Genomic DNA, 15553 nt, shown 5'->3' with positions numbered 1-15553 from the left:
GCTTATACCACAAGGAAACTAGGAAGCCACTTGCAAAGAACATACTCTTTGAATTTTTTTTTTTTTACTCTGAATGACTACTCGGAGCGTCAATGCTCTGTTTTGATTTCCTGGGATGGGTATATATGATAGAAATCCAAGAGTATCTGTTTTGAACAAACTCTTTGTACCTTGAGACCTTCCAGTGCAGGAGCTCTGATGAAACTGACCAAGAGTTAAAAAAATAGCTTGTGTGTGGAAAACATGCAGATTTTTCAGAAGGCCCCGTTTTTTATGAAGAATCTTGCAAAAGATTCAGAGGTCAGCAATCTATCACTCAGAGTGACAGATTGACCATTCCTTTTTGCTTTTTCTACCCTTTTGGAAGAGATTTCTGTTTAGCCTTTTTGAGTTAACTAGTACTTAAATAGTGTACTTTGTGGACGAAATGAGAGAGCTCTAATAATTCACAAAAGAAAATGAGCATCTTTAAAGTCTCACACAGAAATAGAAAATATTTACTAGATCCCAGCTATCAACAATAGTATTTAATTTAGAGGTATTATTTAACATAGGGGAAAAAGACTCTATAATTCAACATCTCTTTTAAAAAAAACTACGTATAAAAGCATAAGCTATAAGCATAAGCTGTAGAGATAGCTAAAGGATTAATAATAGCGATTATTAAGAAGAATTGATACTATCAAGACTTTGGAAACCCTGGTGGCATAGTGGTTAAGTGCTACAGCTGCTAACCAAAGGGTTGGCTGTTCGAATCCGCCAGGCACTGCTTGGAAACTCTTTGGGGCAGTTCTACTCTGTCTTATAGAGTCACTGTGAGTCGGAATTGACTCAACGGCACTGGGTTTGGTTTTTTTGGGTATCAAGACCTTATCATATGCCAGCCCCTTTATCTCTATTATCTCATTAAATCCTCACAATTTTATGAGAAGGGAATTCTTACACCCATTTTACAGATGAGAAAGCTGAGGCATGGGGAGGAGGAATAAGTTGACCAAGGTCACAACTAGAAAGAGGCCAAACTAGGACTTGAACCCAGCTCTTTCATCAGGCAGTGAGATATTTCGCACAAAGTTCCTTCAAACTGTAAACATCTTTTATATATTTTAAATGACTTCATTTAGCAAAAAAAAATACATCATAAGTGTTTTAACTATTAGAATAAACTGAGCAAAAAAACTAAGCAGTGTTTGTTTCTTTCCTTTGAGGAAGTAGTTATAAATATGTCAGTGTCCTCTGCTAATTTTATGTTCATGATTACAATTAAATAAGTTAAATAAACCTTTAATTCTGATATTTAATTTAGTTCCTGAGCAATCTAGGTTACTTAATAAAATTAATAGTAAGCCAATGTAGCCCTACATGTTTGAGCACTAAAATGTTTCATCAAATGTAAACATTTTAAATTTCTTCAAAATTGATCTTGAACAATTTAACTTGCTTCTCAGTTTCCTGTATGATTTTAAAAGCTTTTACAATCTCCTGCTCTTTTCCCTGCAGATGTGTCTTTCATCTCCCTAAATAACGTTCTTTTGCTAGAGATTGTTACCCTTTTTTAAGCTCAGAAATGAAAACCAGCAAGTATTCTGCCAGTTGCCGTTTTGTTAATGGTCAATTGAGGTCTATTCTGTCATCTTTGTTCTTTTTGCCCATACAGTCTCAGGGCTTTCATCAGTAATTTAATCTAATTCTATAATTTATATCATAAAGAACACCCCCTTCAAAGAGAAAAAGTTAGAAACACCTTTGTGGTTTAAAATAAAGAAATCATTCTAAAGGGATCTCTCATAAGGGTTTTCCACGAGCACCTCTTTGTTCCTAGAAAGACCGAGCAAAGGAGAGTGTGGGAAGCCATCTGCTGACAGATGTCTTCTAGGTCTTTGTTGTCAAAACCTGCCAGGCTCTCCTTTTTCCATAAAATTCTGTTTCCCTAATACAACATGGAAACCCTGGTGCTGTAGTGGGTAAGTGCTACGGCTGCTACCCAGAGGGTCGGCAGTTTGAATCTGCCAGGTGCTCCTTGGAAACTCCCTGGGGTGGTTCTACTCTGTCCTATAGGGTCGCTATAAGTCAGAATCGACTCAATGGCAACAGGTTTGATTTTTTTTTAATACAACATAGGGAAAATAATTAGGCATATGATTAAAAAATTGAAATGTAAGTAATAGATTCCCCTGCACACTGACAGCAGTTTGTCTCTCATCCTTGAAAACCCTATGGAGCAGTTCCACTCTGCACACATGGGATAGCCGTGAGTCGGAATCCACTCGAAGATAACCAACAAGAGAAAAAGTGGCTTTGTTTTATAATAGTCCTATACCTTAACTGTAGTTACTTTTCAGAGAACTACTTAAAATAAACCTCTCGAGAATAACACAGGGGAATAATGGCAAGCGTCCGTTATCTGTGTAATAGCCAAGGCTTCACCAGAACATGTTCTTTTAAATGTACAGCCCACAACTTGCTGAAATCCAAAATGAAGCTGAGAACTGGATTAGTAATGCCCTATTCTAAGCTTATGGAGGAGAAAAACACAATCCACTTTTGCAAAAGAGGTAAAATTAAAAACAAAAATTGTACTACAAATGTTACGCGGAACATGGGGATTGCAGGCCACAATACAGTGAATTTTATGATTCTAAAGGCATTCATGCATTTCACACTTAATGGGCACTTACTATGGGCTAGGCCTTGAATTGGATGCCACTCTTGTCTTTGAAGAGCTGGCTTCTGTCTAGCGGGAAAGCAGATACACAAATGATGAAAAAACAATGCTGTGCAGAAGTTTCACAATGTGTTCTTAAAATAACCTGTCTCCCGGGATCTTTTTATTAACAATTTAGGAAGTCTTTGTACCTCTGTAGGCAAATGTCCTGGAGATAATACATGCACATGAAAGCACAGATATGTTCTCTTTTTTTATCCAAATGGTAACTCTGCACCATTTCTTAGTACCTGCCTTTTCCACTTAAGGTTATATGCTGACAATTATCCCATATCAATACATGGAGCATCTATAATCCTTTTAAATGGCTGCATCGGTATTCCATTACATGGATGCGCTCTAATTTCACTAGTCTCCTGGGGCTGGACATTTAGGCTGTTTCTAGTCCTTTGCTATCAGCTCTGCAGTGAACAGACCTAATGTGGCCCCTGCACATGCAGGTGAACAATGTGTAGGTTGAATTCCTAGATGTGGAACACCTGAGTCAAAGGGTATGTGCGTTTAAATGTTTGAAACATTTTATTAATATCTTCTTAATTCAGCAAAACTCAAGTTGTACTTGAGTGTTCATATAGCCAGCATTTTATACTATTGATGGTATGTATAACCAAAAGGGGTAAATGCAGATTATCAGATGGGAAAGGGTGGGGTCTGATGATTTGAAAATTTGCATGTGTAGGCAGAGAGGAGGAAGAAAGAGGTGTCATTATTTTCTCACTAGTCAGAGTATTTTGGTTCTGAACACCCAGAAGCAGTCCCTGGATGACTCAAATGTCTAAGCACTGGACTACTAGCAGAAAGTTTGGCAGTTCAAATCCACCCAGAGGTGCTTTAGAAGACAGGCCTAGCAATCTGTGTTCAAAAGGTCACAGCCTTGAAAACCCTATGCAACAGTTCTACTCTGCACACATGGGGTTACTATGAGTTGAAATCTTTTCAGTGGCAGCTAACAACAGAAAGCAACAAAGACCCCACACTTGTGTACTTCGCACAATTTAGAACTTCCCTCGATATACGCCTACTCTTGATAAACTCAATCCTACATGTGTCACTGTTTTAGTTCTCACGTCTGTTATGATTTGTGGTTAGCTCTGTTTTAGTCCTATGACTCCGGTTACCTGATTATCTCCATTTTGGTATCCCATGTCATAGCTACCTGAATATCTGAATACAACCAAATGAATTCAGCTGCCCCAAACCAGTTCACCCACTCACGTTTGCTTTGACATTCTCTGCTTCCAACCCATCACCAAGTCCTGTGAGTTCTCCCCTCACAGTGTCCTTCCTCTATTGCACCCACTCCATTTTCACTGTTACTCTGCCTGGTTCCTCTGCTACCAGCCAGACATCCCTCAGCCTGTCTGTACCCATTCTTCCTTGCTGTCACCCTAAATTGCTTAGCATACCCTCCTCACAGTAACTCCTGACATTAAGGAAGTGTTAGCCTCCTTTCCCTTCCATTTGTTGTTGTTAGGTGCTATCAAGTCGGTTTTCAACTTATAGCGATCCCATGGGGTTTTCTAGGCTGTAATCTTTACGAGAGCAGATTGCCAGGTTTTTCTCCCATGAAGCTGCTGGGTGGGTTCAAACCACAAACCTTTCGGTTAACATTGTCCCAGCAGGGCTTCTCCCCTTCAACTTACGAGAAGAATCTAAACTTAGATATTCCAAGTACTTCTACGATGAAAAACCTCCTTCCTTATTAGTCTGTATAATGAACACATCATTCCAGCCCCATTACCTCCACATTAATTACTGAAATTGCTCTGTGTATAACCACCTGTCACCCTTGTCCATATCTCCTAACTTGCATTACCATCCATCTGTTCAGCTTTGCCCAATTGTCAATGATCAACACAAGCCCAGCTTACCCTCTCTGGTCTCCCCTCTCTGAGTTTACCTTTTTGATATTAATCCCACACTATTTTTTTATCTTAATTAAACAGTTTCAGCAGCTATGTCTTCCTTGCCTAGCAGTTCTTAACAGCGTGGGTGGGGGCGGCATATGTCTTGTCTTGTACATTATGTATGTATTATAGCTCTAGTGCAGTGTAGGTAATAGAATCGTAGACTTTAATAAACCATTTCCCCTAACCATTTTACAAAGAAACCGGGGCTTCATAATTCAAAGTCAGATAGCGAAAGTCAGACTTGAGATATAACCCAGGTCTCCTCATTCTACCACTTGTTTTTCTTTTGCACCACCAACTCTGACTTCATTTAAGAAATGCTCTCTTCTAGTGGATGCAGGGGGAGAATCTGATTACTTTGCATCCCCTTGTCCTAGGAAGCTGTTGTAAATGCACAGTCTTCACGTAAATACATGTGTCAATTAAGGAAAACATTATCATTTTGCAATATTAGTTCTAATTATTTGTCAGCAGGAGTTTGAGTCATCTAGTCTCTCCCCCTAGACACAGCCTTCTTATAATCCTTGACTTAAGTGAAGATGAAGTGAACATACGTTTTTCTTAGAGAAGCCATTACTTTACCCTTCATGTCATAAAGCCATGACAAGAGTGGACTTGCTGTTCTCATGCAGAGTTCTCACGGTGGGACCTTTGGCACTTTTCCTCCCATGAACGACCCCATCAGCATTGCACTGTTACACGTTGCCTGGAATATGGCATGCCAGTTGGTATTGAGTTGATTCCAACTCACGGCAACCCCATGTACACCAGAGTAGAACGGTGCTCTGTAGGGTTTTCAATGGCTGATTTCTAGGAAGTAGATCACCAGGCCTTTCTTTCCAAGTGGCTCTGGGTGGACTCAAACCTCCAACCTTTCAGTTAGCAGCCAAGCATGTTAACCATTTGTACCACCTAGGAACTTCATCTGTAATATACCAGAGGCATATTTCATCATTTGAGCACATTTCAGGGTAAACCAGAAGGCTAAAGACACTGGTAGTTCAGTGCCAGTAAACAAGCCATTTCAGGGCTCTTTGTGGATAACCCCCCTCTTCCATACAGTGTTTTGATATGATGTTTAAAGTGAAATAGTTGCAGTCAAATGTGCTCTGGGCTGGCATCAGTCCCTACACCTGTAAAGATGAGACACAGCCACTGCCTAGGCCCTTTGTTTACTATGGAATTAAATGCCCAGTTTACATTTTAAGCATATACCAAATATTTCTGGGTACCAAAGAATTAACTGGGTTTTTTTCAATTTGCTTTCAGTTTTTCTGCTGCTTAGTGCATTTTTCAGTGCGTGCTTCGAATGTCTCAATAGCTTTCAAATTTGTATTGCTAATGGCTACATTCGTATAGGACTCGCCTGGGTTAGATATAGCCAACTTCAGATAATTATCATGCAAAAGAATTTGACTGAACCTCCTCTAGAAAAACATTCCACCTCTCACAAGTAATATTATATCTACTTACGAAGATACCTGTTGCTATCAAGTGAATTCTGACTCATGGCGACCCCAGGTATTACAGGGTAGAACTGCTCCGTGGGGTTTTCTTGGCAGTAATCTTTACAGAAGCAGATCACCAGTCATTTATTCCATGGTGATCCAGGGTGGGTTCAAACCACCAACCTTTATGTTAGTTGTGTTTGTGCTACCTGGGGACCTCATTTATGAAGATCGTTGTCCTAGAAGTTTCTGGATGACTAGCTGGAGAGCCTTCAGCATTTCTTTTTACATCCTGAAATAATGATACGTAAGCTCAGTGGGATTATTGTACAGCCCCCTTTCTTCAGTTGTTGATAAGAAGCAGCTTTGGGGACAATGAATCTCTGGCAAATCTAATCAAGAAAATAAGAAAAGCACAAGCTAATTAGAAATAAAGGGATATAAAAATAGATACCAGGTAGATGATAACTTTGAAAATATTAATGATTTTCTTTAAAAATATTTGTCCAAAACAGAATCAAGATTAAGTAGTAAAATGAGCAGGATACAGAATGGTATACATTGTATGTACACATAACTTTAAATATGTGTCTGTGTATATATATCTGAAAATATACAAAAATGTTTATGGTTGTTATCCTTGTGTATAGGATTAGAAATGATTTGTATTCTTTATACAACTCTTTATTGTGCAGATGTTTTATAGTGCACATGAATTTCTGTTCTAATAAGAAAAAAAGAAGATATCTTTTGTGTTGTAACAGATCAGACACTTGGCAAACCCAGATCTATGCATCACAGCCCCTCCAGTGTCTCTTACTGGCAAAGCATAAATGGGATTGTGCAGTGTTTGTTTTGTCTTGTTTTGTTTTTTAAAGCTGCTCTAAGGCCACAGAGATTAGTAGCTAAGGGGCATTAGAGCATACAGGCTTCAGATTCAGACCAGACCTAGTAGAAATCTGGCTTCACTTCTTCCAGGTGATATCTACACATCCTCTGCTCCTCTATGCCTGTTTTTTCATCAGTAAAAATGCTGTAGTACCTTCCTATCTCCAAGGTTATAAGGTCCCTGGGTGGTGCAAATGGTTTGCACTTGACTACTAACTTAAAGGTGGGTGGTTTGGACCCACACAATGGCTCTGCAGAAGAAAGGCCTTGTGATCTGCTTCTGTAAAGTTTACAGCCAAGAATACCCTATGGAGAAGTTCTACCCTGTAACATATGGGGTCACCATGAGTGAGAATTGACTCCATCACAGTGAGGTATCTGTGATGTTACTTCTCCCTGTAACATATGGGGTCACCATGAGTGAGAATTGACTCCATCACAGTGAGGTATCTGTGATGTTACATATAGTGAAGCTTAAATGAGAGGGTCCCTGTAAACTGCTTAGTACAGTCCTGGATAGAATACTTAATCATAATAGTTATTATTAATAAACTCCTTAATAGGGTTTACCAGGCCCTGCACCCAGTCATCACAACTGAATCACTCACACACGAAGCCATAATTCCACCTGTGAACTTTTCCTTTATTCTCCTCCTGCCACACACACATTCTCAGATGCTCATTCTTTCATACCTAGCTCAACTATTACCCAGTTTTCCCAGTTCCCCAGGCAAAGGTAGCTACTCCCTCCAACTACTGTGATAAGACTTAGGTAAATGCTCATGATTATTGTACATTTCTGCCACTCTCCTACAGCCTGCGAGAGAGTAGACCAGGAACTATGCGTCTGTGGGTTTTCTGCAACTCAGCACAGTGCCTGGAAACTCAAAAAATACTGTATAAATGAATGCAAAATAGTATCTCTTTACTCTAAAGTTGCCATGTGAATTAGCCTTCTAAAATTCTGCAAGATCTTTAGTACTCAGTTATAGATTATTCTGTTACTGAAGAATCACAAAGATAAATAGATAATCCAAAGTAGCATAGAGTCCAAGAATGTCTACATCTGATACGTGAATATAACATATGGTTTTCACAGGTAATAAGGTAAAACAATTACTAATAAATAACTTAATAGTTTGTATTCCCGGTATATAACAGCAATGTTGTCTACATCATGCTTCCACTATCACTTGTACACAGTCCACCCAAAATCCTCTTGTTTGCTTCCATGCCAGACTCTCCTCTTTTCTCAGAACTATAATTGCAAATTTTTTTATACTCTGGCCTTTTTTTTTTTTTTTTTACAATGGGCTACATAGAATTTTGTCCTCTGAAAGGTGGTGATTATATTTAAGGAAAAGTTTGCTGAAGCATAAGTACTTACTATATAGTGCTTTTGAATAGTGAATCTTTATAATCATGTTTTCCCTTTTCATCGATGAGATAACTTCTGTTTCTTTCCAGTTTTTCCTGTATCTGACTTACTGAGGTGTTTCACAAACATTTCCATTATCTAATCTCTAGATTTTTAGATTGATGGTTTAAACAACTACAAAAACAAATGAAACTTAGACATTCATTTATAATTTTCCCGTATGGTAAAACCATTTCGAGATCGATATAAAAAATAACTGATGGACATGATTGAAGAAAAGTTGCTTCATATTTGAGCAAGATTAAATTCTGAAAAATGTAAAATACTACCAACTAAGGACAGCTGCTTAATCTCTTATAAAATATGAGCTTTCTAAACTTGCAGCCTTAAAAATCCACTGTATTACATGTTTTGAAATGCAGCTGGTTTCGGCAAAGTTTCATTCATAGCTATGTTTTATTTTAAGCTTAGAGTTGGCATTCATGTCGCAGTGAAGATCTAGTTAAGAAATATCCATCACCTTCTTAAAAGAAACAGACTCTAGATTATATTTTACAGTTCAGTCCAGTATTCTTAGGGGAGGATTAAATTTGAGTTTTTGTTTAAAACAGATGTGATGTGAAGATGTTGGCTGGCAGTTTTTACAATACTGAAGAAAGGGGGTAGATAGTGTGGTGGATTTTCAGCAGACATTTTAAGGGCTTGTGCAGGAACGTTCTCTGTCGTCACTGTGTGTCTGCCCTTTTGCAGCACGCCATGCCTTTTTGGAGGATCTCCAGTCACTCGGACCTCATGGCCCTACATCATGCCTTGGAGCTGGAGTACCTGTAACAGCCACAGAGCACTTTGAAACCCCACAACTGCCCTTTTGACCAGGGACAAATCCAGCAGCCCTGAGTCTTGTGTCAGCGCTGGACGACTGAACTTAGCAATTTCAACATATTGACGCACAGCTGCTGTCAGTCCTGACCTCTTGCCCTTGTGGCAAATGGCGGACCATGTCTGTTTCTACAGAACAGCTGTTGACTCTAGTACTGTGAATCCAATGAAAACAAGCCATGAGAATGTTCTAACACGGTGTACTGTGTCTTTGCCACGTTAACTACACGGTTCAAACCTGTGAAGAAAGGAACTGCAAACACTTAAGGTTTTAGCATCTTCAATGTGACAGAAACAGCTTCTTCAGTACAGCAAACTTGATTGCACAACAAAGACTAAAACGTGCGTCCTGAATACCAGTGGAGTAATTTTCTTGTAAAGAAGGTTTACTTTTTGGTGTCCCATACCCAGGGTAATCTGTACATCTCTACTTATTTATGAACAGACTTTTTTTAAACAGCTTTATTGAGGTATAGTTCACATACCATACAATTCCCCCGAACAGATTTTGACATCAAACAGAAGAGACAATAGCCTAAGAAATAAACGAGTAAAGGCCTTTGCCTCACGACACAGCAAGTACTTTTTAATTTTTAGCACATTACAAAGTAGTTTAATAATGTCTAATTTAAACATGTAATATGTACATCACTGAGACAATCATGTACAGAAAGAATTTTGGGTGTAAATTTGTAATAATGGATGATTCTTTTACATATTGTTTAGGGAAATGATATTGAAAGGTAGAAATGCCTTGATAGTGAAGTAATGAGGCAACCTGTGCACAGACTCATGTGTGGTGCCTTACTGAAGTATTGGGTATAAATATGTAGATAATGGAATTTTTTTTTTTTTTTTAGATAATGTTGTCAAGACCAAAAACATGGATGTCAAGTGTCAATAAGGATTTTGTTTTCCCAAATTTTTTTCTCATCAATTCTTTTTTTTTTTTTTAATGCTATTAGGACAGTTTTGGTTAAAAAAAAGAGTGGTTTCTTAAATAACTTGGGAAAAAAGGTCTTAATACCACCTCACTGTTTCATTTTCCACACGAATTAATGTATTATATGTAACTACTTGGAATAAAATGATTATTCAAATGCTTCTTCCCACAGAAAGAATGTAGATGATAGAATATATTTTATTAATAAAAAGTGTCACAAATTGGAGACTAGCAAAGCAAGGTTTTCATGGGCTCAATTACTTTTGTGTCTGCGTTTTTTTTTTTTTTTAGATAAAGGAGTAAATTACTACATACCTGGAAATCAGCACAAATTGGCATTATTCCTTAGAGCTGCATTTTCTCTCTGTCCCTTTCCTCTTCTCTCTTTTGCTCCTTCTCACTGAGGAAAGTTCATTGCCGGCGGTGGACTGGGCACAGTCAACATCACCAAGGAACTGATTTCCTCTCTACAAATCTGGGGAATAAAAACTGTCACCTTCATCACACCATAAGAAAGTTTCTCCAAAAGTGATCCATTTGTCTGGGCACTGTTTTTCTCAGCTAAAGCCTTCCATTGTCCTGAAATTACTTTTGCATTTTTTTTTTTTTAATATTATGTTGGGAAAAAAACATCAGCTTTGACCCAGCTACCCAAAGTAGCTACAGAGCTACTCCATCTATTTTTGAAGTTTCATGTTGCTGCTAGAACTAGTCATTGGTGGACTCTCCAAATTGCTTAAATTAACAACTGGATTAGCTCTTTTCTTTTTTGCTTGAAGCAAACAGAAGTTGACAGTTTTTTCACCTTTTCTTTTTACGGTTTTGTACTCTGCAGACTGAAAAGACAACGTTTCTCTTGGCCTTACTGTATAAAGGTGTGTTGTGTCCACAGCTGTGTACAGAATTTTTCTTCATTTTGTGTTTAAATTAATAAAATTGATTTGTGAAGTACTGTAAGCTTCTTGAATATCTATTTTTTCTTTTTTCCTCTTGGTTATATGAAATAGCAGGATCTTGGTTGCCTTAGAAAGCTCATAGTCAAACAAAAGGAAGTTGTATGAAGTAATTGCAGTGATGGCTTTATCAGTCTTTTAGGAGACTAAACTAGAAGGGTAACAGTTGTTTCTTTGATCACTGTAAGAACAGATGAGTGGAAAAGCTCTTTACACCCCCCCCCCCAAAAGAAAACTAAGTTGGAGCCTCCTTCCCATTTATCTATTGCGGAACAGAATTCAGCATCAGGTGTTTTGCCCAGCAGAGCATAGATTTAGCCACTTAAATACCCAAGGGACAGCGACGTCAAACAGTTTCATCTATGAAGAATGCCTACTACATATACCTCTAAGATTTGGCTGTGTTAATCACGGACAGAAGGCTGTAAAACAGCATAATTTGTGTCCTCCTACTCTGTCCTATAGGGTCGCTATGAGTTGGAATTGACTCAACGGCAATGGGTTTTGGGTAGGACTTAATTTTAGAAACACCAGATTCATACACGCAAACATGGGAAAATCAGACTTGCAAATTTCTAACTCATTTATCAGGCCCAAGACGTTCATTTTTCACATGCACGCACAGGGCCAGATGGGATGATTAGTGAAGTGTCTGAGCATGCTCAGATAGCCTGAGAATGAAAAAGGTTTGGGGGAAGTCTTCAGCGAGGGGTATTTAGGTGTCAAGTGAAGAAAGTATGGGTATTAGGGAAAACAGGATATACCCTCAACAGATAAATTTTCTAAAGCATCACTTCTGACATGACACCTTGCCCACGATGCTTATAGGCCTCTCTTTTGACCATAGGTTAGAGCCCATGTTTCTCCACCTGGCATTCTAGAGCCTCCAAATACAGTCTCTACCTTCCTTCCCCTATCACCCTTATGTCAGTTTGTCATACTGTGGTGGCTTGCATGTTGCTGTGATGCTGGAAGCTATGCCACCCATATGTCAAATACGAGCAGGGTTACCCATGGTGGGCAGGTTTTAGCAGAGCTTCCAGACTAAGACTAGGAAGAAAGGCTTGATGATTACTTCTGAAAACTAGCCTATGGATCACAATTAGGGCTTCAAACTGGTTCCTTCCAGTTCAAACTCCTGCTGACAATTTGCATTTCCAACGAATTCCCAGATGATGCTAGTACTGCTGGTGAGGGACCAATTCTGAGAACCACTAGCAGAGCAGTGGTTCTCAAAATATACAGAAGAGTCACCTGGGGATCTTGTTAAAATGTAGATCCTGATTCAGTATATAGGGTGTGGAAATGCAAATTCTCATCAGGGGTTCAAACTGGAGCAAACCAGTTTGAAGCCCTGATCACCACCAAATATTGTCTGATATAGTTGTGGAAGATGCCTTCCTAGTTTGGAAGGCACTCAGAATACACAGTGACCACAACAATGGACTTGAGCACACCAATAATCATGAAGATGGCACGCAGTGTTTTATTGTGTTGTACATGGGGTTGCCATGAGTCAGAGCCAACTCGACAGCAGCTTATGACAACTTTCCTTCCCAATATTATCTTCCGCTATGGTTACAATGGAAACCCTGGTGGCATAGTGGTTAAGTGCTACGGCTGCTAACCAAAAGGTCGGCAGTTCAAATCCACCAGGCGCTCCTTGGAAACTGTACAGGGCAGTTCTACTCTGTCCTATAGGGTTGCTATGAGTTGGAATTGACGGCAACGGTTTTGGTTTGGTTTTTTTATGGTTACAGCTGCCATGGTTAAGAACTCAGCTGCTAACCAAAAGGTCGACAGTTCAAATCCACCAGCCGCTCCTTGGAAACCCTATGGGGCAGTTCTCTGTCCTATAGAGTTGCTATGAGAGTCGGAATCACCTTGGGGGAAGGGGCGGTTAATAGACACCAAGCAGCCCTTATCAGCCCTGCCCCATCTTTACTCAGGGCATCCTCATTGCTGTTAATGACCTCATCCCCCCTCAATCCGTCCAAATTGTATCCAGCTTCAGGCCTTCCTCCTTTGCAGAGCCTTCTTTTCCATCGTGGCACACAGTGTTAGCTCCTTCCCTTGAGCTTCTCCTACCTATTGTGCCTTCACTGGCAGTTCGTATCATTCCTTTCAGTGAAGACTCACTGGGCACCACCATGTGCCACCACCATCCCGGGTGCCGAGTATACATGGCCCCTGCTCCTGATTTTTGGTGGAGACACAATAAATCAACGAATGAATAAGGTCGCAAAAGTTCTTTATGGAAAATAAAACGTGGAATATAGATAAGTGACAGGGATAAACGACCTTGGATTAGATAGCTAGAGCCAAGATGTTCGAGCTAAGGCCAGAGTACTAAGTAGTTAACAGTATGCGAAGATGGGGGGTGGGGTGGTGGTGGAATACAGACAAAGGCCCTCAGGAGAGAATCCTTCTATTGTGTTCTAGAAGTGAAAATCTCCCTGGAAAGGAGAGGAGACCAGCAAAGACCTGAGGTCATGGTAAGTGATGTGGATGCTAGCCTTAGTGAAACAGGAGGCTGCTGGGGATTTTACACAGGTGTGTGACCTGCTCTGATTCACCCTGAAAGATCCCTCTGACAGTTGGGTGAAGAATGGGCTAGAAGAGGCAAGAAAAGAATGGGGGGGAGAGGGCAGTTATTAGGCTATTCAAAAAAAAGCCATTGCCTTCTAGTTGATTCTGACTCATATCGACCCTATAGGACAGAGTAGAACAGCCCCATAGGGTTTCCAAGGAGGGGCTGGTGGATTTGAACTGCCGACCTTTTGGTTAGCAGCCTGAGCTCTAAACCAGGGCCCTATTAGGCTATTAGGGAAGTCCAGATGCGCAGTGGCCAGGCTGGGCTAAGGTGGTGGAAATAAAGTTATGGTTTATTTTTAGTGATAGAGATGACAGGATTTGCTAATAGGTCAAATGGGGGGTCAGATGGTGAGATATATGGGGAATCCAGACAACTCGAAGCTAAGGGGCCTCAATACCACTGTGAGATAGTACAGTCTCGTGGCTAGGAGCCCAGTTTCTGCAGTCACACTGCCCAGCTCCTAATCCCAACTTCACCTGTTTGCCTCCCAAGTTATTTAACTTTTCTGTGCCTCAGTTTCCCTATCTGTTTAAAACAAAAACTAAAACAAGCCCATTTCCATGGAGTTTATTCCAACTCTTGGAAACCTCTGTGTTACAGACGAGAACTGTTCTACAGGGTTTTCTTGGCTGTAACCTTTATGGAAGCAGATTGCTAAACCTTTTTTTCTAAGCAGCACTGGGTGGTTTCAAACCTCCAACCTTTAGGTTAGTAGCCAATTCCAAGCTGGAAAGCTGCTTGCACCACCCAGGGACTTACCTGTAAAAAGGGGATAACAATAATATCTACTTCAGAGTGTTAGTGCGAGGATAAAACAAGTTACTACATGTAAAGTGTGTGGAATTCTGCCTGGCAGACTCTCTAAAGTTACCCATTATCATGCTAATTTTTCTAATCAATTAAAGAACCAGTTACTTTGCTGGTGCTGGTGGTGCAGTGGTTAAGAGCTTGGCTGCTAACCAAAAGGTCAGCAGTTTGAATCTACCAGATGCTCCTTGGAAACCCTATGGGGCGGTTCTACTCTGTCCTGTAGGGTCGCTATGAGTCAGAATCAACTCAACAGCAACGGGTCTCGGGTTTTTTTTTTTTTTTTTTTTTGGTTTCCTTGAACACACAGACTCTTTAGAAGGGCAGTGCATTATTTGGGCCTACTCCAGAGAAAAAGCTGAAAAAGGCTGTGGTCCCTAACCTCAAGGGTTTGGAAGGTGGCTATTAAAGAAGAATTACAATTACAGAAAACCGAGATCAGTTGCTATCTAGTTCACCGTGACTCATGGCAACTCCGTGTGTGTCAGAGTAGAGCTGTGCTCCACAGGATTTTCAGTGGCTGGTTTTTCGGAAGTAGATCACTAGGCCTCTCTTCTGAGGTGCCTCTGGATGAACTCCAGCCTCCAGGATTTTGGTTAGCAGCTGAGCCTATTAACCATTAGCACCACCCAGGGACTCTACAATTATAGGAAAGGCTTCAGTAAGCAGAACTGTTGATGAGGGGTGGAGCTAGCATGGGCAGCCTGGGCAGACAGGAAATGCTTCCTTAAAGAACTGATGTCTGAAATGAGACTGGAAGGCTGGGAGGAGTTGGCCTAAGCAGTGAGTGGGAAGGAGTGTGGCAAGCTTGGGGGGCAGGAGCAGGGACTGGAGCACAGAGAATGAGGGGCAGAGGGCAGAGGGGGAGGTGGGAGAGGGATTCCCCAGAAAGGGCCCAAGAGACAAACAGAGGGGTTGGGGCTTTAACTGTCTTTCATCTTGGAGTAAATTAGGTAGGCTCCATGCATTTATTATGCGTGAGCATGATTATCTTCCTTAGAGGCTAGGAACAGAAAGTTCATTTAG

At 40.3% G+C, this 15553-nt stretch overlaps 1 protein-coding gene across 16 annotated transcripts in view; it reads left to right on the top strand.

Annotated features, from left to right (window-relative positions):
- Positions 1-12697, top strand: part of EYA1 (EYA transcriptional coactivator and phosphatase 1) — a 439803-nt gene extending 427106 nt beyond the window's left edge. For 4 of the 16 annotated variants that reach the window (XM_064267819.1, XM_064267821.1, XM_064267820.1 and 1 more), the window contains one exon: positions 10089-12697. In XM_064267819.1, the coding sequence (XP_064123889.1) occupies positions 10089-10184 (96 nt within the window). In that variant the 3' untranslated portion in view covers positions 10185-12697. Of the gene's footprint in view, positions 1-9099 lie in introns of all 16 variants that reach the window. The other 12 variants (XM_064267808.1, XM_064267813.1, XM_064267818.1 and 9 more) reach the window with 10 other exon arrangements.
- Positions 12698-15553: the final 2856 nt, after the last annotated feature.

Source organism: Loxodonta africana, chromosome 14, assembly GCF_030014295.1.
Source record: "Loxodonta africana isolate mLoxAfr1 chromosome 14, mLoxAfr1.hap2, whole genome shotgun sequence".
NCBI classification, from domain to species: Eukaryota; Metazoa; Chordata; class Mammalia; order Proboscidea; family Elephantidae; genus Loxodonta; species Loxodonta africana.
This window is presented reverse-complemented; position numbering and strand designations above follow the sequence as displayed.